Here is a 27,890-nt window from a genome sequence, read left to right as displayed (position 1 = left end):
TAGTACCGTAATTAGGTCTCTTTGGACATACTTGATCGTGCGAGTTTCGAGCCCACATTCATAAAGAGTGTTATAACTGCCGATGTGACATGAGTTTGACATGCGAATAAGTCAACAATCATCGGAATGTAGGGAAAAAATGAGTCCAAAAACCGAAAAAAACATGCCAAAGCCGCTCAAGAAACATTATGCTTTTCGATATTCATGATTTGTTGCATTATGAATTTATTCCGGGGGAAAAACTGTCAAGAAGGAGTTCTAATTATTATTTAGGCATTTGCCTGAGAACATTCGTCGAAAACGGGCGGAATCGTGGATGAATAATTCACGAATTTTACACGATCATAATACACCATCGCATCGTGCCATGATTGTGATCGAATTTAAAGCAAAAAACGCAATGAATACCATCCATCAACCACCGTTTCCACCAGAAATAATCCCGTAGGATTTTTACTTGTTCCCCAAACTGAAATTGTCGCTCCGGGGAACCGATTTCCAGTCGATCAAAGAGATAAAAGAAATCGCTGAAGCCGCCAAAGGCAATCCCAAAAAGTGCTTATGGAACATGTTTCGAGGACTGGAAAAAGCATAAGTGTATTACATCTGGTGGGGATTGATGTGAAGGCGAAAAAATAAATATTGTTAAACAATTAAATATTTTGCGTTTTATTACAACTTCCGGTTACCTTTTTGTCACAATGTATGTATATTTAATTACTATCATAGAGTGTTGGCTAATTGTTACTTATCTTTACTAAGTACTCCATATAAATATAATATAAATGTAGGCTAAGTGAACTTGCACTTTAAAAAATATAGCATTATTGTTGTTATTGGTTTTAACCTTCGGCGCTAATGTTATCAGTTAGCGCCTTACAACTTTGTTGTCATATACATTATAATGAGTGCGTGTGTTTTTGTTTTACTTGTTGTTGCTATAGGACCATGCATTGCCTGCCGCCGACGTGGCCTTAAGCTGTGGCCAAAAGGCTGGTGACTGTAATAGCCAGTTGTTTTGTTTGTATTGTTGTATTGGTTGCATGCTGATATTGCTGCAAGCAACTGCTTTCGCTGTTGTTATTATTGCTATTTGCCGCAGCATTAACTATGTTTTGTTGTGGTTGCTTTTAGCTCAGCCACAATGTTGCCCTCTGAACGCCGTGCTTTGACCGCCGCCGCCGATGGCGACCGGAGCACCAGTTGCAGCTCGATGGCCGCTGTGTGCCCTTCTGCTGTCGCTGTCGTGTCACCAATACAACTTAATCGCATTTTCAACACATAATCAGCACTTTCCGCTGTGGTTGCTTGCAACAACGCCGTCGTGTCAATGGAAGCTCTGGAAGAGATGTGAAAATTTTGTATGAAAAAACGTGTTTATTAAATGTTGTTGGAGGAAATTTTTTAATGACTTTATAAGTTTGCACTTTTAGAAATGCTTGTTGTTGTAAAATTAAGTTTAAAATGCTTTTAATAAATTTAAACTCTTGAAAGCGTGACCTCGCTGTCGCGTATCTGAAGCGGTTAGAAAATTATGCAAGTTCAGCAGCAATGACGGGCACTTGTAAGCGTTCTTTTTGTAATTCAACTCTTTCACTTTGACATTTCTCAATAGTCGCTTTGCCTTTTTGTTGCAAAGGATTCCGCTGAAGTGGCGCCTTTTGGTCACATTTTATTTCCCTTCTCTTCTCTTGCACTTCAGCTGCTTCTGCGAGCAACACAAAAGCTTGTCAATACATAAGGCTCTCATGCATACACACATACACAAAAACACACAGATGCACTCACATACTTACTCTTGCGCTTTTATTCTAATCCAACATTCCCTAGTTTGCTCTAGTTGCTTCTCAATATGCCTCGAGTACACATCCTCACTGCTTCCTCCCATATCTTGTTCGGCTTTGTGCATATCCTGCACATCCTTGTTGTCCTTGGCGTTTGGGTCGCCTACGCAATCCGCATTGTCCTTCTGGTCCACTCCACGCCACGCATCACTGAGCGCATTGTCCTCATTGCAGTGATCCGTATTGTTGTTGGTCTTGATGTTGTTGTTGTTGTTATTGTAGTTGGCATTATTGTTGTTGCTGCTGTTGTGTGCACTTTCGTTTGCGCCCGCTTCCAGTATGAGCACCACATCCGCCAGAGGCTGCCGCAATGGCACAGCGACGAGTGCGCGCTCATCACCAGCAAAGCTCAATATTGGCAGGCGATGCTCCACTTTGACATGCCGCTGTAACTGTGATGAGGCTGCAAGTAAGTGAGGCAGTGAGTGTAGAAATTCAAGACTCAAAATTCAAATGAAAAGGAAATCTCTTTCTACGAAACGATCTTAAATGTGCTGGTTTTAATGATATGAGATTTTAATTTGTTGATTTAAGGCGCGGTCTTGGCTTGAAAAGCCCAAGCATGTGGAAGCTAATCGCACAAGAAGCAATGCGTTCAAATTCAATGTCTAGTAACAAAAAAGGGGTTAATGCAAAGAGGTTAACGCGGGATGACGAGCAGATCCAGTGTACCACTAAACAAAGAAAGTTGCCCAACTAGTTTTCGACCACCTCTGAAAGCACCGGCGCTATTTATAATTCAAACTTTGTCTATCAATGTTTTGAATATTACGAACTGTGACCGAGTCGAAAATAATATTCGCCTGAATTCATATGAATCAAGCAAGCAATTTCGGTTTTATACTCCAAAACTTAAATATTGGTTCGGTTGAAAATTGGAAGCAGTTTCTGTATCAGATTCACCCTCAAACAAATTATGATATATAGCCGTTGGATTTTAAGCATGCTCAAAAGGTCTCGGAAAACACACAATTTTTAATCAGGTTATTCTCAAAATACAATTATCCAACAGGTTTGATCGCTGTCGGGATAATAAAAGAAAAGATAAACTGACAGTAAGCTTCGTTTCAAATAATGAAATCACTGTGACTTCAAGATCCAAGTTTGAACTAAACTTAATGCTTGAACTCTCAGTGAAAAATTTTAAAATCTTCTGCTTTTAATCTGTCAGTTCAAACCATTTTAACGGGATCAAGAATATATTTTATTTTTATATCTTAATCGTTGTAAAGGGTGTTTTTTTTTGACATGTGGTTTTCAATGAAGCAATACTTTTTTCGAAGTTGGCCTCTTAGATAACTGTTACCCAGTTTGTTTGCCATTTCATTGTCGACATATTCGCTATGCAAAGTCGGTAATTCGAGAAATGCAGGTATAGATTTCGCAGCAAGTTTACTCTAAATAACCCGAAAAAGTCCATCCGCAATTGCGCACAATAAATAGATCTGTGCCCATCCACTTCAAGGAAGATTTTACGGAAGGATCTTGCTTTGCTGATTTACGAAATCCAGCTCGAGCAAGCATTGAAGCCGAACGACCACTGGTCTATTGACGCAAAGCGAGATGTCTATCGCTCCTGATTTGAACAAGAAAATTTTCTTGAACTATGAAGCTCAATTTTAGGTGAATAGGTACGCTATAAGAAAAATTATCGCATTTGGAGTAATGATAATCCACAAGTCACTGTTCAGACTCCGTTACATTTTCAAAAAGTCACTGTTTGGTGTGCTCTATGGACAGAGAGAATCACTGGTCCATATTCTTCAAAAATGAAGCCAGCCACAATGTTAGAGTCAATTGGGAACGAGAGCCATGGTTACGGACATTATCGTGCCTGAATCTGATGATGTTCATGTGAACGATCTTTGGTTCCAACAAAGCGGCGGTTTATGTCATACAATCAGCGGCAACAATCAATTTTTTAAGAAAACATTTTTGGTGAGCGTAAATCTTGTATAAAGTCGTTTGTCTAAGCAAAAAATTGTCGAGAATTGGGCTTGGTACTTTCGAAAAATTTCCACGCTCCCAAGTGCAGTAGAGGCAGAGGCTGGGTGAGATAAATCTATATCTATTCTCTTAAACTCAATATTAAAGTTTCCGCTCTGGTGGTTATTTTTATCATATTATTTTTTATTTATTAATTTTGGTAGATAGATGAAGTCTAAACGAACCCCAAAGAAAACTAAAGAAACTTACGAACTTAAGGGTTTTAAGTGTTATTTTCCTTCTAAATTTGGATCTCCCTAGCACTGCTTCAAATAGCACTGGTCCGAGAAAGCTTATTATTGTTTGGATCTTAGGATGAAGTTTACCTTCAGTTGCCCATATACGAACATAAATATTCATAGATCGTTGCTATTACACAATTGTCTCAAGCGATCACATAATTAAACCGAAACCTACCAACATTCTACTCACCGTTGAATTTCTGGTCGCAACCGTCGCAAGGACAACGAAAAGCACCAGAAGCAGCTTCACGCAACTGCTTGCGAATAATTGCAGGTGCCACACTGGACAAATGCGCCACCGAAGGTGTGACTGCTGGTTGCTCCGAAGAACTGAAGGTAGAATTAAGAGCGGCAGCAGCGAGACACGCTTCAGTGCTTGTAGCCGCCATTAAGGGAGGCGGCGCATCCTCCGATGCTGCTGAAGAAAAGAGCGATGACGTCAACGACGATAAAGAACGCAATGACGAAGTTATTGATGATGACTGCCCCAAGCTGTCCACTGGCGATAACAACGCATTTTTGTGCGCCGTAATAGCAGTAATTTCTGTAGCGTCATCAGGCCGCGCACGGCATGCTTCAATTGATGCAGCCAAATCGTTAGCATCCACTGAAGTGGAGAACACACCGGACGAAAGCGATGAGGCAGGTGTTAGAATTGAATGCGCCGAGGCGGTGATGTCACTGCGACTGCCGCTGCTGCAGCTGCCACCAATGCTGTTGTTGGAGTTTTTCCTGCTGCTTGCCAGCGAGTCTTCGCTGCACTGCATCAGAACGGCAGATGTGCGGAGCATTGCATCTGTTGCTGCTGGCTGGCAGAATTTATTTAAATATTCAGTGGAAGAAGTCAGCGTGTGGCTGGCGGGACGGCGCTTGTCCACGTAGAGCAACGTGGATGATGGACAATTGCAGATTTCATGCTGTTTGTTGTTTTTGTAGTCATTAAAGATGCTTTGAGACGGCGATTGACTTCGCAGCATGGACGGACAACGTTCCACGGCGATGGCGATGACATTGGCTGGTGGTGTCGCTGTTGACTGGCTGTCAGTAGTGCTGGTGGCAGGTGAGAGCTGCTGTCGCTGCCTTTGATTTTGCTGCAACCGCCACGTACTCAATTGTGAATGCGGTTGAACGTGCTTTTGCTGCGGCGATATTTTTCCATTTATCCATTCTTTAACTGCTTCGAATTCTTCTTTTTCCGCTTCTTCTCCTTCCGCTGCTGGCTGCTTGTTTTCGCACTGTGATGTGGAGTCATTTGTATTCGGTGCGGCTGTTGGTGGCGGTGTTGCCGTGAAAAGCTTTGGCACGGCATTTACCTGCGCCAGCTCGCTTGTTGTTGTAGCATTTAAAATTGTTTTTCTTGTTGTCGCACAATTCAATGGCATTGTCATCGCCATCCTCGTCCCGGTCTGCTGTTGCGTGCGCATTAACAATGCGGGAGTTTTCGTTTCGGCTGCTGTGGCTGCCACCACCTCACATATGCCGCCGTCGCCAGCGCCGCCATTGTTGTCACTCAAAGTCGAGTGGTTTTGTGAATTTTTCAACACCATTTCCACTTCGCTGCCGGCATTTCGCGCAGATCGATGCGAAATGGATGGTGATGGCGATGGCTGGTGTGGACGCGAGCTGGAAGGTTCCACACGTACGTGCGTCACTGTTGCTGGGGTCGTTGCACCAGCAGACGTCGTCAATCCATTATCAATGCTGCTCATACCAATAACTTTGCCATTCAGTTGTCCACTTGTAGCTGTAACACTTGTTGAGAGATTCTCCGTGGATGTGGCTCTGGTATGCCATAATTTCATTAGAATCTTTTTTCTTTTACTCGCACGCTTCGTCGCACACATTTCCGTTGCCGCAGCTGTGTCTGCCATCGGCGCATCCACCTTCGCGGCGGTGTCTATTTCATTTGTGAAGCTAAAATGTCCCAGCTGCCCACCACCGGCTGCCACATGTTGACCCGCACACGACGGCGCTCCGCTTCCCTGTGTCGCTTTCAGCCAGCTCCGCTTTGCGTAGATACTCGCAGTTCTAACTTCCGTTTGCGCATCGCAGTCATCAATCGTTTGTTTGGCCGCCTCGGCGCGTCGCCAACGTCTAGTCAGCACTTTCGCTGCACATTGTGCGCCCGGTCCGTATAACTTCTGGCGTAATTTGTCTTCATTGCCGCTACACAAATTGTATGCGCTCGTGATAGCTGCGTAGATTTGCTCGGCAATTAAAGCGCGCTGTGGCGTGTAGCGGTCCCGGCAGACGGGACAACGTTCGGCGCGTATGCGACAGTCGAGGCACAGCAAGTGACCGTTCTGGCATTGCATTACCGGCGGTGTGATGCTGTCCAAACAGACGGGACACTCGATTATGGTCAATATGGATTGTACGATGGTGGCGAGTCGTTGCAGTGTGCGTGGCATTGGCGCACAGCAAATGCTCTGTGCGTTGGTGTTGTTGTTATTGGAGGAGTGATTAGGAGTGAGAGCGAGCGTTGTAAAATATAAAAAAATTGCAATTATTTATAATGTGAGTAGAGGAAGTTCGAATGAATGATTGAAAGTCTATGAAGTGATTGAATGCTGAGTGGAATTGCGTTGTTTTCGACTGGTCATTAATTATCGGACAGTATTTGTTGATTGCTGTAGATAATGTGCTTTTTAAATTCCATTTTCAAATAAGTAAAAGTATTTGAAGTTTTTCTTGAAGATTATGTCTAATGTGATGAAATTGGTCTTAAAATCTTAAATGCAGAAGAGGAATAGAGGAATAGTTGGTTGTTTGGTTGTATGTTCCTCAGCAGAGTAATAATAATGCCTTACAGACTGTGAAGAGAAAGTTTTCAACAATATTTTTCCTAACAGACTGCTCTTCTGTTTGTTGTAAATCCTTTATTTTGAGGCATTCGAAGGTTTGGTTCTCAATTTAAGCTTAAGATTCTTATGAATTGTACAACCAGAAGCTTGCTGTGGTTAACGATTCTCAATTGCCAAGAAAGCCGTAGTATTTCTAGTAAATGTCTACTATTACATTACTTATGGTATAAGTATATAAGAATCGTTTATGGACCAAGACAGTTCACCGGAGTTTTGGTCGAATACTTAAACTTTAGGTTTTGCTGTTCTGCTAAGAAGAATTAATATTTTTGTTTCGCATATATTTGTTACTTATCAATCGTGGATACATTTAAGTACCAATCCTGAACCAAGTTTAAAGGTCAAATATTTTATGTTGTTTTACGTTAATCTCGCATGAAATAATTGCTAGGTTTCCACACTAAGCTATAGGGTAGATAGACCAAGGACTAATGCAGAACATCAAGCACGTGTTATTTTCGTATGCAAAAGTTTTCACTAGTTTTTGTGTGGCTCAAAAACCTACTGTCACGTATACGACAATTTATCACTAATGGAGCATTCTTCAATACATATTTGTTTCAATTTTTCAATAGGAGAAGAAGTGCAGTGAGAATGTCCACCGGATGGGTCGAAGCTAGGCGGGAAGATTGGAAGCGAAGTCTTCTGTTAGGGGTCCTACGTCAATCTTAACTTTTTTGTACAGGTCCTCTGTAGTGCTGCTATTAAGGTGACCGTAGACGTAGTGCTACAAAGTACAGCTTCTTTTAGGGAGATGAGCATAAGCTCGCAAGCAGAGCGCCAATAACAGCGCTGATCTTGAACAAAAGTGCGCTCAAAAGAAATCAAGAAGTATCTGGAGTCACTATAAATAGCATCAAGGTACTTCATCATCAAGCTCGTTTGGTTGGCTAGTCATAGCCAGCTAGTAGGGGCACCCTTGCTCCGCTTACATTGGAAGTGAATCGAATAGGATCTCCATCTTGCTTCTTGCGTTCTAGCACTTACTCAATGCACTTAACAGGCACTGTTCGACGACGCGCTACTGTGCGACTTCGGGTTCCTTTAGACCTAGGGGCCTAGCACGCAGGAGATCTTCTGAACTACTTACTTGCTAAGCAAAGTTCATCCTGCCGCAATCGTAGCGATTATTGCTATTGCTGCGGTAAGGCCAAAATTCTTTGTTCAATAAGGAAGGGGTGATGGATATATAAAAGCGCTTTCTCCTTCATTTTCCAGGCTTTGCAAGACTGATGTTGAAACATTTCGACGGTCTTACCATCTGTGAACTAGGAAACATAGCAGAAACTGATATTACCCGTATCAACAAATTGTTGATAGGCTGAAAGCGCTTTGTCGATCTGTGAAAACCTTATGATCTATTGTATAGGAATTTTCGGTTAAATAACTTATCGGCGTTCTAAGCAGTTTCTTGTTAGGATGTACATCGTAATACACATGGTTCCCTATGTGATCGATAGAAAAGTCGGAGCGTATTTTTATATGCGAAGCAAATTTCTTTGGATGTGAGCTAATCTGGGAGAAAATTCTACATCAAAATCTATTGACTGGAAGTGAGGACGTTAAGAATATTGTAATATGAGCTTTCGTTTGGTTTTTCGAAATTATTTCTAGGAGAAGAAGAAGAATACTGAGTGTATCAATTATTTAAACTTTAAGTGCTCTCTTTGTACATATTATTATCATGAGTTTATTTGCCACATTTGGTGTTTTTCTATGCCATAAATTATCCTCAAGATTAAATCCTGATTCACACTCTTGCAAACTCAATTTACTGCTCTTTAAAAATCGCTACTTCTATTCAACAAAATTTTAGAAACTATTTAATAAAATTCCAGTCGCCATTCTGTTTGCCCCATCTGCACCGTTCTCAATCTTTCCTCGATTTCTCTATTTCTTTTGGCACATATCGACCACAATTTGGCTTACAGAGAGACTAATCACTTTTCAACTGCAAAATGAGAGCGGTTGCAAGGTAGACTAAGCAGTTTTCGCTTTCACTTTGCTATTATTTCCACACAAACTATGCCATAATTTACTTAAATCAAATCACACATATGTATATGCACACATACACACACCCACATACATATATATATATATATAAAGGCAAAAATGTGAAAATGTTTGTGAGGATGCAATGTGAATGCAAAATTTACCTCCGGGTCACATTTGAAATCACTACCACAGTTCCAGAGCAGCAACGTGACATGTCCTGATTTGGCTTGAACCAATTTTGCAATATCCGTTATGCGCAATCCCAACACGTCTTCGCCATTAACCTAAAAATGAAATTTTAAAAATTGTATTTTCCGCATTTTGCAAACGAACAAAACGAGCAACGCGCGCGCACCCGCACACACACACACGCATACATACATATATGAGAGCATTAGAGTTCACATATGCAAGTGGAAATAGAACGGCATAAATCACACACACAGCCACACACGAAAAATCTAGTAATAGAACTAAATGTGAAGTAAAGCGGCAAAGATGCAAGTTATATACAAATATATACATATATATATTCATATATATATATGTATGTGTCAGTTATCATATGCTTGCGCGTATGTATTTGCGACGAGCGAGAGTGAATTTGTGGTTATATTTACCTGCCAGTTGCCTTGGTATTTCTACACGTTGTTGTTGTTGTTGTTGTCATTGCGGCCAAATTGCTGCAGGTTGTTGCAGTATTCACCAAATCAATGACAGCACTACAACAACACAATACAACAAAACCTCAAAGCTGGCAGAAGGGTAGACAGGACTATATGAGTACAGGATAGCATTAGGTTAGCACACTTTTGATTTACCCAGTACTTCGAAATAAGCGAGAATAAGTTATATTTAGACTCCTGAAACCAGGAGCTTCTTTTCGCTGAATAAGAATAATTCATTGTTAAAGCAATATAAAACTTTTTTAAATATTTTAACAGAACATTGCAGTTTACACCATGTTTCAATGGCTAACGAGCGTGATTATGAATAATGGAAATCAAGACCACTCTGGCGCAAACTAAAGTTACTTTCAAGCATGGAAAGTTTGCTGATATCTCACTTCGGTTCTACTAAAGATGTTGAATGATCTTGCAGTGTAGAAATACCTTACGCAATGAGAATACTTCTCTCATTCAAGAATGTACATATTTATATGGGGATAAATGGGATTTTCAGAAACAGTTAGACAAAACGAAAATTGAAATTTCGGCTTGCTTCCGAACAATGTCTAACTAAGCCAGATCCAGATCCAGACTATACCTCGAGGTATTCCTAACAGCACTCAAATTTCGGTTTAAGAAATTTTTTACAAACAATTTTATTTTCGCATGTCTGGTTATGTTAGTTAGCCAACTCCAACGGCGCAGCTTATGAATTTTGCTTATTTGGATTTAACGTTATTATTGTAGCTAGGAGTGAATGGGCAGTATGCGATCCGACATCAGAAAAATTCTTGTATCGTTTCCAGAAGTCGTCTGCTAAGAAGAAGCACAGGGACGAGCCAAGATCGTTTATTTAACAATAAATATGAGATAAAATGAAAATACCCTAGAATTGGTAGTAATGTTATCTTCTGTACTTAGTGTACTTCCAGAACTTTTAGAAAACAAACAAGAAAAGAATTAACTCCGGCTACACTCTAGCAATAACATTTTTTTTACCTTGAAAGGTTAGAAAAAGATATTTACCTTGCTCTTGATAAATCAGTTTATATGACAGCTAAATGGTATAGTAGCACGATATCAAATCCCACAAATGAGTAGCTTCTTGGCGCGAAAAACTCAGATTGATATCTCAAAAACTGAGGTATTGAAAGTGTACATAGAGACGAACATGGCTAAATCGACTCAGCTGGCCCTGCTGATTATTTATATGAATAATCTATACGTATGTTGCCTTTTATATTTCGGGATTCGAGAACAAAAACAAATTTTAAACAACGAAAATCGCTTTATTGCTTTTAAAAATATTCTCCATTAAGATCTATACACTTCTGCAGGCGTTTGAACCAATTTTCGAAGCACTTTTGCTACTCTGATAGAGGTATCTCCAAAATATTTCTTTTGAACCCATCCACTGCCTCTTCAGATGTCGAAAAGCATTGACATCTTTGTTTTTTTTTTGTTTTTGCGAACGGCAATAAAAAGTAGTCATTCGGTACCAAGTCAGGACTGTACGGAGGATGACTCATCAAATCGATGTTTTGAGTGCTACAAAAAGCAGTTGTTTTAGTCGATGTGTGAGAGCTCGCGTAGCCGTGGCGAAGAGTGATCCGTTTTCGGTGGTTGGTTTTCTTGATTTCTTGAAAGACAACTGGCTACGATCTTGCAATATCAGTTTCCGCATAGCCTCAATAGTTTCCGGAACAACAACAGATTTTGAACAACTTTCCCGACACTCGTCTAGCAGTGATCCACGAACTCAATTGAAATCACTATACATACTATCGATGAATACTAGTACTTTATAGAGCTTCATCGTCAAAATGTAATTAAGTTCATCCCTGCAATTTTGATGAGCTAAACCGCGACATAAGTTGTAATCGTGCGAATGTGTTCGCGATTTGATTTGATTTGATTTTCTGGTTTAAGTTACTATAAATAACACAAATAGCGCTCGTATGTGAAAACGTTCTGAGTATGCATGCCATCAAAAATGTCAAACTTTACTATAAAGTTGTGGGTTGAAAGATTGCGACGATAGGGTTATCAAATTCCGAAATATAAAGGAACCCTACATATGATCTCCGACGTTACCTTCTGGGTATCTTCCCTAATGATAATTGAATATGCTTTATACTAATTTATCGAGTTCTTTAATTCTCTCTTTATAGAGAGGTAAAAAAATTCAAGAATTGTTTAAGATCAGAAGTAACCAAAAGATATAATTCCGGAGCCAGACGTACAACATTGTGGTTTTCAGAATGACAAAAACGATCGGCCCAAAATAATATTGCTACGGAACTAACAAAAAAATAACGCTTGCTAAAACTAAACTAAGCTCAAGAATATCAGCCAGCAGTGAATTAATGACGATTATTTCGTTAGTTTTGATTGACCCACCGTGAACCATATGCCGTCAGCCAACTCAATTTATTATTATTAGCGATTTTTTTTTAATGCTTGTGTTGTTTATCTGACAGGACGATTATGACGACCACAATCTTAAAGTTCAGGCCACCCGCTTCGAATTTCGGTAGTAAATTTTAACAATTTCGACTCATTGTTGAATTAAATATCTTTTCACGATGAAATGACAAACTTTACTGAACAGAAATGTGAAAAGATCGGGAAAAAGTATGGCATCGTTTGTTGTCTCTTTTGGTCTACTATTGAAAATATGTATATAAGTGGGGATATATACATATACGGAATATATGTATATAAGAGCGGGTCGATTTACAAAAAACGAAAAAATTGCGTATGCGGGAAATACTCTACAGATCTTTCTGAACATCGTTGCACAAGGAAATAAATGTTCGACTCGCCCTAATATAGATATGAATGCATAGCTAGCTTTTTAAGCGGTTTTATGCACACAGACATATCAACTATATGCGTATGCGTGCGTGTGAGCATATATATGTATATACATATTTAGTTATATATCCTGTGTAGCATTTTGACAGTCGCTTTGACACGTTCCTCCGGAAATGTCGATCGCAACGCTTAATGATTTGTTGAGTGTCAAAACCGCAAAATGGAAAATCGATGACTTAAATTGACAACATTTCGCTTGAGAGTCGAAACAATGACACAGACTTATTGCTCCAATTATATTTGTGTATACGCTTATATTTATCTTCTGATAGTCATGGTACTCCTGGGCCAGAGTACAAACTATTTCAGTAAGTCAATTACTTATGAGCGATAATTGTGCCGGTAAAGCTTCATAGCAAATGCGTGGTAACATTTTATTAACTTGTTTATTTACCGTTAAGTGTCAGAAATGCAAAATGAGTGAGCTGCGCTTGTCTCTCTTACTTTTCGTTACTCAGAAAATTCAAACTCACTGCCGTTCAACTGCTGTATCGACTGCACGGGCTAAGCCCACTTTAAGCTTACTTGAGTGTACTCACATACATACACACGTTTGGGAGCTTTTCCATTGTCGAGCTAAATGCTTTACAATTTGGAAACCAGTTTGTTAATTTACACAGCTTCCGCAGCTACTTGTTATTGTTGTTACACTTTGTTGTTGTTTATAATGGTTTTATTCGCTAGCCTATTGCATAGACGCATTTTTGGTTGTATATGTCGCTATGTGTATGTATGTATGTTGTATATGTAAGTAACTGGTTCTAGTTTGCTCCCTGAACCTGACCTTGTCTACGATTAAGTACCCATTCAACTTCTATGCTGCGTAGAGTGCGTACTCGAAGAGTGTTGGTGCAAGAGCGGCTGGAAGGTGGCAAGAGGGTTTCATTACATGCTTGAGCAAGTGTTCCGCTAAATGTTGGAAATGCGGAAAATATGTGCGTAACACATTTCAAATTGAAAAAAAAAAAAAAAACTATGGAGTGACCTTTGTTAATAAAATGTTTTTAATAGAATGTTCAGCTGAGAATGTTCTGCCCACTTATAATTTAGTCGTGATTTTATTATGAGTAAATACGTGTAGTTATGTGAATACAGAGTTTAGTTAGTTAAATCGTTATATAAATATCTATTTTTCGGGAAATAAGTAACATTTTCGACGATAATTTAACGGAAGTGATTATAGGTTTTGTAATGAAGATCAACATTTTTTTAATTTTTAGCAGGTTAAGTGTTCTGTCAGTTAGTTTCCGCCAGTTTGTGCAATATCTCATGCATCCCTTTCCAAACTAGTTGGATTAAAATGTACTTCAGCAATGTTTCCCAACATTGGCTCTGCTTATGTTAAATTCTATCTTTCTCATACATACTTGACAAGTACTTGAAGCCAAAAACCTCTCGAAGTAAGATCTCAAGTAAAGAAGAAGCGCCTTGAATTCATTATCTCTAAAAAAACTGAAATTAGGACAGCATCATCAGCTATACAAACTGATCGGTCAAAATCAAGCTCCTGTATGGAAATTTATTAACGGGTGATCCATTAGAGGTATTTTTTTCAATAGCCTTTTATTAACAGATCAACAGAGAGTCCTGTCAAACTTCCATGTTATTTTTGTTCAATATTGTTTGGCATTTCACCATGGAAAGACTTACGCCTGAACAGCGTTTATAAATCGTTCAACTTTATTACGGAAATTCACGTTCTGTAAAGAATGTGTTTAGCGTGATTCGCTTAACTTAAGGTCAGTGTAATCGGCCAACTGAGCATACTATTCGCCACACTATTACCCACCTTGAGACCCAGCATTCATTATTGGATAATATTCAACCGTATAGACCACGTACAGAACGCAGTGAAGTAAACATAGCCGCCGTAGCTGAGAGTGTAAACAAAGACCGTGGAGAGTTGATTCGGCGCCGTTTGTAGCAGCTCGGACTGACCTATAAAACATCTTTGCGTATTTCACGTCGAAATTTTAAATTGAAAGCATACAAAATACAGCTTGTCGAAAACTTAAACCGCTCAACCTTCCCAAGTGTCATCGCTTCGCTCTATGGGCTCTTGAAAGTTTGCAAGAAAATCCGCCGTTTTCGAGCCAACTTTTGTTCAGCGATGGGGCCATTTTCTGGCTCAATGGGTATGTAAAGAAGTAAAATTGCCACATTTAGGACGAAGAGCGACCTAAATATATTCAAGAGCTGTCATTTCATCCAGAATAAATGAAAAAACCACGGTTTGGTTTGGTTTATGCGCCGTTGGAATCATGGGTTCATATTTCTTCAAAAATGATGCCGGTGAGAACATAACCGTCAATGGCGACCGTTATCGCGACATGATAATCCACAATTTGATGCCTGAAAGTGATTTCGGCGAAATTTGGTTTCAATAAGACGACGCCACTTCTCACAGATCGCATCAATGAGTGGATTTATTGAGAGAAGCAGTTATTTTCACGTTTTTCGCCAATCAATTGGCTCCCAAGATCGTCTGATATCACACCGTTATACTTTGTGCTGTGGAGATATGTAAAGTCTAAAGTCTATGCGAACAATCCCGTTTCGATTTAGGGCTTGGAGAAAACCATCACGCGTGTCAATCACCAGTTACCATCGAAATGTTCGAAAGGGTCATTGGAAATTAGACTCAATGGATGAACCATCTGAGACGTAGCCACGGCCAACATTTGAAAGAGATAATCTTCAAAAAATAAATGTTAAATGTTAAATAAACGTTCTTGTGAATGATAATATGAATATGATAATAAATAACATTTGAATTTTCTATGTTTTTTCTTTAAAAAAGTGAGAAACCTCGAAATAGATTACTCTTTATAAGCTTTTATACCATGACTTTGAGAGTACTAGTACATTTTAGGTTTCTTCCCAATACTCAGTATTCAAAGTAGTCATAATATTAGACTACACAATAACCGTAACTAGAATAGAGTCTAAATTTTTATTGAAAATTCTTAAGCAAAAGTGTCTTTATAGAAATATTAATATTTTATTCCAATGTAATTCTTAAAATTCAAAATTTCTCTCCAACATTTTCAGGGCAATTTGATGAAATACATTACTTGAGTTTGAAGTGTCGGTAAGCTGTCTCAAAAGAAGGACTGTAAACGTTTTCGTGGCATTCTAACACTAAGTTTTACAAATTCTAAAAATATCTTCGTTCTGTTATGAAAAACATCTGTCTTAGAAAAAACGATATTTGAACAGCGCTTAAATCTACTTAAGTAAAATAGTGAGTTAATGATATAATGTCATTAAAGCCTTGTTAAGTACTTTGTAAGCGCCGTTAAACAAGCTTTAATTACAGTAACATTATGAACTCAGAATAGTTTACATATGAAACATGTTGATTGCAACAAAAGCAATTTTGTCATGTGAGACTTAGAGTATAAAATTTAGACAGCTGTTTTGGTTTTTGAGTGATATCCGGGGCAGAATTTAGTACCAAAACCAGTTAGAAAAACCTATGCCATATATAAAGTAGATTAAGTCATTACCGAGTTCCTACTTCACTGTTTGCTTTTTTACTCAACCTCGTTAAATTCTCTTCTCTACTAGTATAATAGTGGCAAAACGTTGTTGAAACAGTAACGCTAGAATCCATTACTTATAGTCTGTATCTATAAGTATACATTAGGCGGGTTGATTTGCAGTGAGCCAACAAAAAATGGGAAAATTGCGTAAGCGGCAATTGTTCTGCGGATCATTCTGAAAAACTTTGCCGAAGAGACAATGTGTCTGAAATCGGTTTCGAGCCAACGTTTTTTAAGGTGAAATTTTTACTGATCATAAACATTTATTCAACAGTTTTTGAGATATCCAAATGAAATTTAGTATGGTGCACTTCGATATTATATAGATCAGATGTTGGAACCGGTCAGATCGGACAACTACCTTTATCACATATCTCCCGTACAAACGATTATTCAGACTTTTTAAACTTCACCCTAAAAATATCTGTCTTGAAACCGGTTTTAGACCCATGGTCTTTTGGGCAAAGTTGTTCAGAATGATCCGTTGAACAATTACCGCATTCGCGATTTTTCCATTTCTTTACGTGATTCAAAAAAAAAAAAAAAAAATCGACCCGGTCTATTACTCTTATATACATACGTATGTATCCTACATTTTACTGCAATATTTGCAAATATGTGTTAAGTAAACCCTTTAGAAATTTTCAAAACAACTCACATTGGCACAAGTGAATATACATGTACATGTAAATATGTGTCTGTAAATATATATTTATATACAAGCATGTATGTCATCAAAACAACTGTACATATTTATTTAAGATTGTCGCGGTTATTATTATCTTGTGTGAAATATTATTCGTGCAATTCCAAAGCAATTTGAAAATTAATTCAGTCTATTCGCAGTTACCATAGAAATATATTCTAACTATACAAGTATATTTTCAATATAGACACAGCACAAGTAAATGACGAAGCAAAATATCAAATATTTTTTTATTGAATAAACACTTTTTAATAGATCATGACACTATTTATCTGCTTAAATGTATTAAAAGGCTTTTTAGTATTTCTTGTATAAATTCTTCTGTTCTTAACTAATTGATCTCCCAGCCATGAATAATGTTTCTAGAAAAGCCAAAGTAGAGCTAAATACAAACATTTCATAAATCTTTTTTTGGTTAGAGCTAAGTAATGCCTTAGGTTTAGTGTGTTCAAGCGATACCTATTTAAGAAGAAGTACTAATACATTAAATAAATAAAAATACTAAAATTAGTAAAATACTAATATATTAAAGAAAACAACTCCAAAATTTCAAACAGTCCAAACCGAACAATCTGCGAATTAACCTTACAGTAATCGGTAATGATTCTGGACATAAAATTGATTTAAGAATAGTAATCCATACCTTTTTTAATATATGTAGACTATGAACAATTGGTGTTTCTAAATCTGTTAGGATTCTGATGGTTCATTTTAATATGTTATAGTTTGTCATACTCTTAATTATAATGTAATAGTTTCCTTCACCAAAGATTACTCTAATTAGATATAAGGATATATTAGGTTGTCAAAAAAGTCTTGCGGTATTTTCGCTAGTTGGTGCTGAAAGCGCGTAGTTCTAGTTTTATTCGTCGCATCGGGTCATGCTATACCTTTTTGGAAAGCTCATTTCACGCGCTAACAAGTATTTGATTGATTGTCGTTTCTTTTAAGTCGTTCGTGAGTTATAGCGTCGCAAACATGGAGCAAAATAAAGAGAAAATACGGCATATTTTACAGTACTACTACGATAAAGGAAGCCGCCAATAAAATTTGTGCAGTTTATGGACCCGATACAGATTCCATTTCCACCGCACAACGATGGTTTCAACGTTTTCGTTCTGGTGTAGAGGTGGTCGAAAATGCGCCACGCTCCGGAAGGCCTGTCGTCGAAAATAGCGATAAAATCGCTGAATTGGTCGAAAGAGACCGGCATAGTAGCAGCCGTAGCATCGGTCAAGAGTCATCAAAAATTCATTTCAATTTCAATAAAAAAAAAAAAGTTCAATAAAAATACCGCTAGACTTTTTTGACAACCCATTATATGATACCCACATATATATATAAGTAGATGGAATTCCTTACTTCACAAACTATTTGACCGAGATCAAAAAAGTTTCTTTCATTTCATTGTCATCGAGTTATCTAATCATATTTGGAAAACAAATGAAATTAGACCCAAACACGCGTCTCCTCGCTTTATATTTCAAGTATTATCAACGTAAAAAATGTTCCAAAATCCAAATCTAAAAATTACCAAACAAAAATCCAAACTTTTTTCTAAAATATATATTAAAATCACAGACAAAATTATTTGCCGACAGTTTTCGCGTTTGGTGTGAATGAAGTACATACTTGTGCAATAGATAAGGCGTGTAGAACAAGAAAACATTTTGTGGCAACAAATATTTATGTTTTGCACATGAAGATGGGAAAATGTGTGTTAAGTAAATTAAATAGAGCCACGTGACTTTGCATAGTGGTATCGCTAAGTGTAACAAAGGCTACAAAGAATTTTAGAATAATTGTAAATTAGAAAGGATGATTTCATTATGAATCATGATTTAGTGTTTTTACATTGAACTCTGTCATTTGCATTTCGTTCTTCGCCATAAACACTATTTTGTGAGCATATAAGTAAAAATCTCTTGGGATGCACTAAGAAAATTTTAGCCCAAGAAGGTTTAGTGTAAAGCATTATACCTGATTTTTTCTATACCAAAATATACATGAGCTATATATCCAACATTTTTTTTTTGCTTTATTTCAAGTGTCCAATATTTTGACCAACCCATCATTACACCCTGAAGATTTGCTGAGCAATTCTAGAGCTGCTTTAAAGAAAAAAACTTTTGCGCGATTTCTTAAAGACTTTTCATCCTATAACTGACTCCTTAGAACCAATCTTGTATGAGAATAAAGTCCAAGCTATTGCTGAACTCTGGTACGCTAACTAAAATACTACATGAAAAAAAAACTAAAATATTATGAATATTTCCCATATTTCGCAAGCTGAGTCAACCACGTAATATTATAATTAGAACAAGTGTTCCAAAAATAAGGTAATATTGAATGCATGCCAAGATATCAGGTTTGCCAATGCATTATGCGTATTACAAAATGTCACAATTGTTTACAAATTCAAAACAAAAACAAACGCAAAAACAACAAACTGTATGCATTTGCTGGCCTCGTCATGACTTGCATATGAATCACAAAAAGAAATGCGGCGTTTAATTACAACTCGCATTACATTAATATTTAGTATACATATGAACATGTGCATGAGTGTATGATTGCCTCAAAACAAAACTGAGTTAATGAGAGGCATGAATGGAAAATAATAAAGTGAGGGTTTTAACAGAAACTCTCAAACGCTGAAAATATAACAAACCAGAAATAAAGAATAACGTGAATAAATTTCCATCAAAGGTAAAAAAGTAATAATAAAAAGAAAAATTAAAAAAAAAAAATAAAAATAATATAAAAATAGAACGAAAGTAATTGTTGGCAAAAACGACAACAAAAACAGCGCAAAAACAACACATGTACAAGTATTATGACATCATTACGCCATAAAAGCTATATAATTATAGCAACTATTTTTTTTATATTTGCACAAATCAGAGAAGATTTTAATTGGCATTAATTTAATAGAGCGCGTGTTCGATTGTCAATATTTTTCAGCCGGTACTGGTGTAGCTTTTATGAGAAACGTGAAAATTGTTAAGTATATTCAGAACTGTAGCTAGAAGTTTTATTATTGTTAGAAATTTGTATTACTAAACTTTATTTTTAATAAAAAAAAGTGTGTCATAACTTGAAAGGGATTTCAAAACGTACTAAGCAAACAGCAAATATTAAGCGAATGGTGAAAGATTGGGAAAATACTACACCTGATTGCCTTCAAACTCCACTTTTGTTCGTTTTACAATTCATACAAGAAGGTAGTCAGTGAAATATATTTAAAATGTATATCAAAGCGCCGGAAAACAATAACTTATATAATTTCCAATGCAAAAATTAAGCTGAAGGCTTTTTAAGGCTGTAAAAATTATAAGAAAAGCAAATTCGTAGCAAATGTGAAGCTGTGCTTTGAATACTCATCTAAAACCCTTCAAATTTTGACATTTAACAGCGCTTAAATTATTTCTTCTTTAATATATGGCCATCCCTCTTCCTAGTTGTTAAGGTTCTAACAGCGTGCATGCTGTAGATTGTGAACCTTACCGCACGCTAGCTGCAGAAGATCTATGGCAGCAGACGATGTGGCGTTCCCTCAGCACTTCTTTCTGTATTGCTGTATTGTTTGTGTTATCAAGGCATAAACACTTGGGGCTCACACTTTGAGATGTCCCACAGAACCAATGAGATTGGAAATTTTTATTGGACACATGCTGCTTTGCTCACTTATAAGTTCGAATTAAAGGAGTTCTATTTTTATGGCATCACATAATACAATTCAGAACCTATCTCATTGACTTGATATTGAAGTTGTCCTTTCTTCAGCAAAAATTACGTATACGACATGGCTGTCCTGGCGAATTTAGAATGTGCTATAAGAATTGCATTAGAACGATATGCTTAAAGATTACAGTACATCGGGAATTATTGTGTATATATGTAGTACATACACAATTTGTGTATTACACACTCGTGTAATATTATTAATGTCAGAAGTAGAGAAGAAAATAGTACATTGTCTTCTGGTGGTGAAAATCATAAAAAAAGTGTTACACAGTGAAAATTTCACTTTGATGCGAATTTAGAAGTCGGTTAATATACAAAAAGCGTGTTTAATTCTAAACGTATTCTTATTTATCAAAACAAGACAACTTGAGCTCAAGAAAAACTTAATCAATAAAACTGAGCTGCCTAAATTTACCATGCCTAAAATCTTATATATAAAAATTAATCGCAAAATGTGTTGCTAAGAGCATAACTCAACAACGTCTGGACCAATTTGGCCAATTCTTTTTTTATGTGTTCGTTGAGGTTCGAAGATGGTTTTTACGGCGAGAAAAATTTGAATAATTTCCGGAAAACCCCTAATAGCAGCCCTATTCTTGTTCCCCATATAAACGAATGAATGTTTGTTTGATAGTAACGCTAATGCTTGAGAGCGGCTAAACTAAATTGATGAAATTTTCAGATAGGGGAAGGTTCAAGATAAAAAAACCGTTTGCTTTTCGTGAGGAAAAGTCGGAAAATTGGACAATTTCAAATAAAAACGTAAACATTTTTTTTTTAATTTTTTATTTTTTTTTAATTTTTTTTGTTTTGTTTTTCAATTATTTGAATCGTTCAAATTTGTCATTTGTATTCATTATTCCGGCTTTTCAAAAAAAATAAAAAATTATTGAAAGTTGTTCATTGAAAACGTTATGTGTGTTTCACACAAAGTGATCAATTACAGATTGAAATTTGTTACGATGCCCTAAAGAAGTCGCTCTAATATCGGTCGGCGTTCTTTTTGACATCAACATACATTGGCAGCCCAAGGCACATGACCGAGTACCAGGATGCGATGACATACGTGCGGCATTATGGATCGCGATCAATCAGCGATCGTCACGATGTCACAGCACGACTTTTCAAACAACGATAGTCGATTTTTGATGGACTTTATCTTGAAGCAACGTACGTATATATGTGGTGCTGTTAGATTCTAGATGTACTCTGTTGAGTGGCAAAGGAGAGGTTTGTCGCACGTTTGGAGAATGGCCAAAGAGTGTATTTCAACCCAGAGAATACATTACAGCCAGTGGGAACACCACCAGCAACAAAATTTACCCTGACGAGTTTTTTCTCAACTTTCGTCACTGATCCGTTTGCGAGAACATTGCTCTATTCGGATATACCTTGATATTGATCGTAGAAGAAATAATTGGGCAGAAAGCAAGGCCAACCAGTAGATGGGCATTCAGGTGTGTTCTCAACTAATACATAGGGACGAATTTACACAATCCACCTGAAAAACGACGATTGTTTCTACCTTCGGTTCCTATTGATTAATGCACGCGGTTCAACTTCATTTGAGTCATTGCGTAGTGTGAATGGTACGGTGTGTGCAACTTTTTGAGAAGCGAACCAGCAATTACAATTGCTGGAACATGTTAATCACTGGAATGCAAATGAAGTTCACACACTTTTCGCGATAATCATTTCGACATATCAGCCTTCAAGTCCGCGTCTATTGCACGCGCAATGTTAGGTGCGAAAATACCGATGTTGTTGACTTAAACTGGAAGATTCAACGTCAAATTCCGGGAGACTTGCGCTCATACAAATCGATCGATCATCTTGACAATGAAGACGACGCCGTGAATTATCCAGTGGAATTTCTAAATTCTTTGGAGAAGCTTGGTATGCCACCGCATCATGGAACCCGACTGATTGTGACGCACCTATCGAATACAAGGGGGCAGAATGCTTGATTCTACTAATTCCTTTGAGTTCTATCGATGTTCTATCGATGTTCAAACGTGTTCCGTTTCCAATGAAACTTGCATTTGATATGACAATCAACAGGACACAAGGATAGTCGGATAGTGTATGGCATAAATTCGGAAATGCTATGTTTTTCACATGGCCAGATATACATACGTGGCGTGCTGACGATTCTTTTCTGTACACCGGCATAGAAACCAAAAAATGTTGTTTATTAAGCTGCGTTACATTAAAAAAAAAAATTAAGTAATAAATTTAACTTTCTTTGCATTTCAAAACACATAATATCACGCAGGACAACGGCTGCGGGGTCAGCTAGTATATTATAAAAATAAATACTAGTAAATTGGTGTCATGGAAAAAAGTTCCCGCTAATGTCCTGATAATCTCAGAATCCTAATGTTATTAGTCACAAAAACAAAATATCGCTTCGGAAATCATAAAAAATGACAAAAGAGATGTAGCGAAATGACCCCAATGCATGAAAGTTTTAAATCTTTCTGATGGTACAATATGTCTTTTTGTCTGGTCATTTGTTGAAACCGTGATATAGCTACCTTATTAACATCTCGATCAATTGTCTAAGGAAACGGTACAATCTTTAAAAGAAATAGGATCAGTCAGCATAAGCATAAGTCATATATCTACCATACAAACTGATTGATCCAAATCAAGCTTCTGTATGGAAACATTGCTAAACTTTTAAATAAAATGACTTTGAGAGCACTAGTACATTTTATGTCTCTTCTCAATACTTAGACCCAAATTCATCATCAAATTAGACCAGTTTACACAGTAACCGTAACTGGAATAGACTCTGATTTATACTGAAAACTTTTAAGCGTAAGAATCTTTATAGAAATATCAATTTTTTTCCAATGAAATTCTTACAACTTACATTTCTCTCCTACATTTTGACGCCAATGTGACGAAATACATTATTTGAGTTTGAAGTGTCGATAAGCTGTCAAAGGAATGGTGGTAAACATTTAAAACTTACACAGGTGTTTTGGTTTATGTGTGACATTTGGGGCAGAATTTAGTACGTAAGACGGTTAGAAAAACGTGTGCCATATATAAAGTAGATTAAGTCATTACCAAGTTCTTAGTTCAGAGTCAATTTCTGGTTTCACGAAAAGTGTTTGCTTTTTTACTTAACTCACATTTTCTTCTCTACTAGTACAATAGCGAAAGTCTGTATCTATAAGTACACATTAAGCGGGTTGATTTACAGAGAGCCAAAAAACGGAAAAAATCGCGTTTGCGGGAATTGTTCTACGGATCATTTTGAACAACTTTGCCTAAGACACCATGGGTCTAAAACCGTCTTCGATCCTGCGTTTTATTCAAAGAAACACCGATATTTTAGACCTTCACTCCTATCTAGTGGATTTCTCTTCAAAATTCGTACTATTTAAACAAACTTTAGCAATAATATGGACATTTATGTTTGGAAAGTTCTATTTTTAAATTAATTGGTTTTATCTTAGCATAGTTAACGGATTCATATATCTCAGTTCCATAAATATTTATCACATAATTATCGCATATTATCATATTTTGCATATATTAATATTTTTTATATTTTTATATTTCTGCAACATGTTGCTACAGGGTATAATGGGTTTGTTCACCTAACGGTTATAGGTATCACCTAAAACTAAGAGAGATAGATATAGATGTTCTATCTAATAATCAGGATGACGAAAAGAAGTTGAAATCCGGGTGACCATACGTCTGTCTCTCCGTCCGTGCAAACTGTAACTTGATAAAAATAATTTAAAGGAAAACTTATGTGGGCAAACAATTTTAAAAAAGTAAGCGTGGCACCGCCATCCAATATATTTAATGTACAAAACTCCTAAACCAATGAAGCTACAACAACCAAATTTGCTTAGCGCACATGATATAATAATTATTGTCGAAAATGGCTGAAATCGGAAGATAACCTTGGTCACTCCCCATATAACGGTACTGTTAAAAACTACTAAAATAAATCAATAACTAAATACGCCAGAGACAAAAAAAATTTACCTCCCTGTGAAAATTGGACGATGGGCGTGATGGCGACCAGTTTTTGGTAGAATCACATATCTCGGAACCCAGCCAACCATTTCGGCCAAACTCGATAAGTATCATTCGTCTAAAATTCTTATGTTGCTGTGCGAAAAGAGGCGGTATTGGACTTCAACCAAGCCCATTTTCCAAATAACAGATTTTTAAACTTTATCTGACTCTTTCCTTTCCAGTGATCAAATCAAGAAGCAATTAATATAACGAGATTAAATTTTGCTCGAATAATGCCTTTAGTGTATGCCACTTTATGACCAAACATTTTCCGAATTTAACCAAAACAGTTCAAGATCCTAGGTACCGAATATGTGGACCTAAGTATCTATAGTTGACTATTGACCGAAAATATAGGTCAAAGTGTCAGATATATAATTGAAATTGAGGGAGTATACTTTCCTTACAGTAGTTTTTTTGCATATCAAAAATGGTTTGAATGTGGTCAATACTTTAGCCTTGACAGACGGCAGCCCCTCATATACCAAATAAAAAGATTTTCGAAACTCATAAACAGCTCATTGGTGACGGTTGTAAGCCGACCAATATATCGGGCAAAATTAGTTATCATTAACATAGAAGTTTTAAAATATTGAGAAGAGCCAGGGTTGCTTGTTTTTCTTATAACGTTGCATATTCCCTAAAATGTTGAGAGTTATTTTTGAATAAAATCTGTGGTAATTCTTGAATTAATCCCAAAAATGCAATTAATCTGGTTTAACGCTGCCGTCTGTCAATGCTATTACCCTCCCATATACTTAATAAAAAGATTTTCGAACTTCCAGGTGACTTTAAGCCGCATATATCGGGCAAAATGTGAGTTATCTTCAATAAAATTGAAAGAGCGTGTTTTTCTTATAACGTTGCATATTTGTGCTTAGAGTGAATAAAATCGGCTTAAAATCGCCCTACACCCCATATAATTAACAGACACCAACTCAAGAATATAATAAGATGACAATATGCGCAAATTATTATATTTTACGACTTTACTAAAATTCCGCTTATGCTATTTGGTGAATTTTTCTGACATTGATTTAATTTTGTTGTTGAATAATGTTGCAACGCTTACACTTCTAAGCGTTTGTGCTGAAATTCTTGAATTACCATACTTTCAACTACAAAAAATAAATAAAAATATTTTATTACTTCAAGAAAAAAAGCTGTCTGAACGAGTTATGAATGAATACTGTAGGAATTTTTCACTTTTTGCTAAACAAACATTAACACAGCAAATGCAAATGCAGTATCACACACACACACACACATGCAAGAAATAACAATTGTCAGTTAATTGCATTTTATTGCATAAACATTAAATTTTTATGCTTTTTGTGGAACTTACTGACCTCCAGCACACAATCGCCCGGCTGCAGACCGCTCATTTCCGCTGCGGTATGTGCATCGACCGCGCTCACCTAATAACAATGGAAATCGAGAACGAATGCATCAGTGAAAACGGCAAGGCAAAGCGGTTAACAAATAATATTACAAATTACATAATGCAACTATATGTATATCTAAGTATTGATTTTGTTGCGCTCAGCGATTGCGGGCCGAACGCATAGTATAGACTAGATTAATCGTTAAGCATGCGCAACGAAGCACTTGGCATCACTCATACGCACCCACGGATAGGGATCCCACTTGGTGCGTGTCAAATGGAAGCCACACGAACCCGTTATAGTCTTTCGTATGCGCAACAAACGCACTGACGGCGCGTAATGCGCGTAAATGTCGTCAGAATCAAAGACGGCTGCGGGGTCTTCCTCATTTTCGCGTGGTATTCCTTGGTGTGTAAAACCATTCTGTAAATACGAAGCATTTTCACAACCATTTGCAAATTCGTTCTTCATCGTCGCGAATTTTCCGTTAATTTACTTTACACCCGTTACATTGGTCGCGTGTATTCCATCAATCGCGGCGTCTAAATTCTACTGACTATGCAGCGCACAGCAGATCGTCTTCACACCGGTAGGTGCCGACAGTTACAATACACTTGCATATTTAAGAGCACATACATACATACAAACACACGTATATAAACAATGGCTCGGTGCGGCTAAGATCGTGTGCACGCGCCGCAATCCGCTCTGCTAAGCCAATTTCGATCGCAGGTGGGCTATGCGCAGAGTTGCTACGCGCGCACACACACACGCACACTTATGTTTGAGAGAGAGCGGCTATCCACAATGCGCGCTCAATTTGCATATTCACGTGTGAGCGACAACAATGCTTCATTTATTGGTGCGGTGTGTGTGTGTGTGAGCTGAGAGCACCAACTCGTTTGAGAGATTTTGGAATTTTTCTCAGCTGTGCACAAATTTTGTTTGTAATCTAGGGCAGAGTACGGTGATAAAATGTAAATTATATAGTCATCTATTAATTCACGCTGTGGACAGGTTTACGAGCCAGTTATTTATTTTAATGATTTCTATTAGAAGTATATTGCTCATTCATCAAGGTCAGCGCTGGGCAATTGATTCGCGTTGAGTTACTAGTAATGGAAAGAGAAACTCGTTTTCTTTTTTTTGGGAATTAGAGAGAATCATTTAAGCATAGAAGCTGTAAACCTTAGAATTTGTTGCAAGGAGCTAAGAAGTGCCAAAATCTCAATATCTCAGATTTCAAATGATTTTTAACTACAGCGCATTTTTTTCGAAGAGCCTTTTTTGATAGCAGGAAGAAGCATCGAAAGCCTGAGTGTGGGACTTTAATCTGCTAAACCTAACCTACTCCCATCTCTCGAATCTCCCACGGGACCACTGAACTTCATGGGAATAAAGAAGATATTTAGCAATGACTGATACCTAATCTGTTGAAAAGTTCTCAATCTTATCATAATTTGATCTGCCGTTTTGCTGCCAGCTTTCTCTTTTACAGAGGACTCGCGCATAGTCAAACTGTCCACCGTGCGTCTACTCTCAAGTTTGGTTTACAGCTTTTCCTTTTAATTGAAAACTGAGGGCAATGATAGAGTACATGTTCAGAGTCTTCTACACGCTCTGTACACGTCGCACAATACGGACTAAAGTCATAACAATATTTGTATAGGGAGCTTTTAAAGCACCCACGGCCGCTGAGTATTTGGGTCAAATGAAAAATTAGCTGTCTATGTTATCTATCTAGCCACGAATGTATGCCTGGAACAGTTTGGACATCCATCGTCCTTTGCAGGAAGTTTGCTACCGTAGTTGCCACATTGTTATGCATTTTATTCTCTCCTCTCTTTTTGCTGCTGTAAAATCTCTCGAAGACCTATAATATGAAGGATGTTCAAAAAGATTTGGCTTCTATCATACTTATTTGCACCGAGCTCAGACTTGTAATTTTTTCATTCTAACCGTAAAATAAGGGTTGTAAGCA

The 27,890-nt window shown here is 37.3% G+C and overlaps 1 protein-coding gene across 5 annotated transcripts; it reads right to left on the bottom strand.

Moving 5' to 3' along the window:
- Nucleotides 1-653: 653 nt before the first annotated feature.
- On the bottom strand, nucleotides 654-26,456 carry LOC126753541 (uncharacterized). 5 transcript variants are annotated; one of them, XM_050465064.1, is made up of 6 exons: nucleotides 26,153-26,456; nucleotides 25,874-25,942; nucleotides 9,096-9,218; nucleotides 4,263-6,501; nucleotides 1,797-2,247; nucleotides 654-1,339 (listed from the first exon to the last, which is right to left on the bottom strand). In XM_050465064.1, exons 1-6 carry the CDS (start codon nucleotides 26,378-26,380, stop codon nucleotides 1,105-1,107), a joined length of 3,345 nt encoding a protein of 1,114 aa, XP_050321021.1. In that variant the 5' UTR covers nucleotides 26,381-26,456; the 3' UTR covers nucleotides 654-1,104. The 5 variants fall into 5 exon arrangements, with proteins under 5 accessions (XP_050321021.1, XP_050321054.1, XP_050321043.1 ...); XM_050465086.1 differs by having other exon boundaries at nucleotides 1,291-1,339; nucleotides 1,789-2,247; XM_050465078.1 differs by lacking the exon at nucleotides 654-1,339 and adding an exon at nucleotides 1,362-1,708 and having other exon boundaries at nucleotides 1,789-2,247.
- Between the last annotated feature and the right edge of the window lie 1,434 nt (nucleotides 26,457-27,890).

This window comes from Bactrocera neohumeralis, chromosome 2, assembly GCF_024586455.1.
Source record: "Bactrocera neohumeralis isolate Rockhampton chromosome 2, APGP_CSIRO_Bneo_wtdbg2-racon-allhic-juicebox.fasta_v2, whole genome shotgun sequence".
Lineage (NCBI taxonomy): Eukaryota > Metazoa > Arthropoda > Insecta > Diptera > Tephritidae > Bactrocera > Bactrocera neohumeralis.
This window is presented reverse-complemented; position numbering and strand designations above follow the sequence as displayed.

Coding starts and splice junctions, on each gene's coding strand:
- LOC126753541 (XM_050465064.1), bottom strand. CDS start 26,380: ATGAAGAACGAATTTGCAAATGGTTGTGAAAATGCTTCGTATTTACAG. Junction 9,219..25,873: donor CGGGCGATTGTGTGCTGGAG/GTCAGTAAGTTC, acceptor TTTCATTTTTAG/GTTAATGGCGAAGACGTGTT. Junction 2,248..4,262: donor TTGCGACCAGAAATTCAACG/GTGAGTAGAATG, acceptor ACTTACTTGCAG/CCTCATCACAGTTACAGCGG.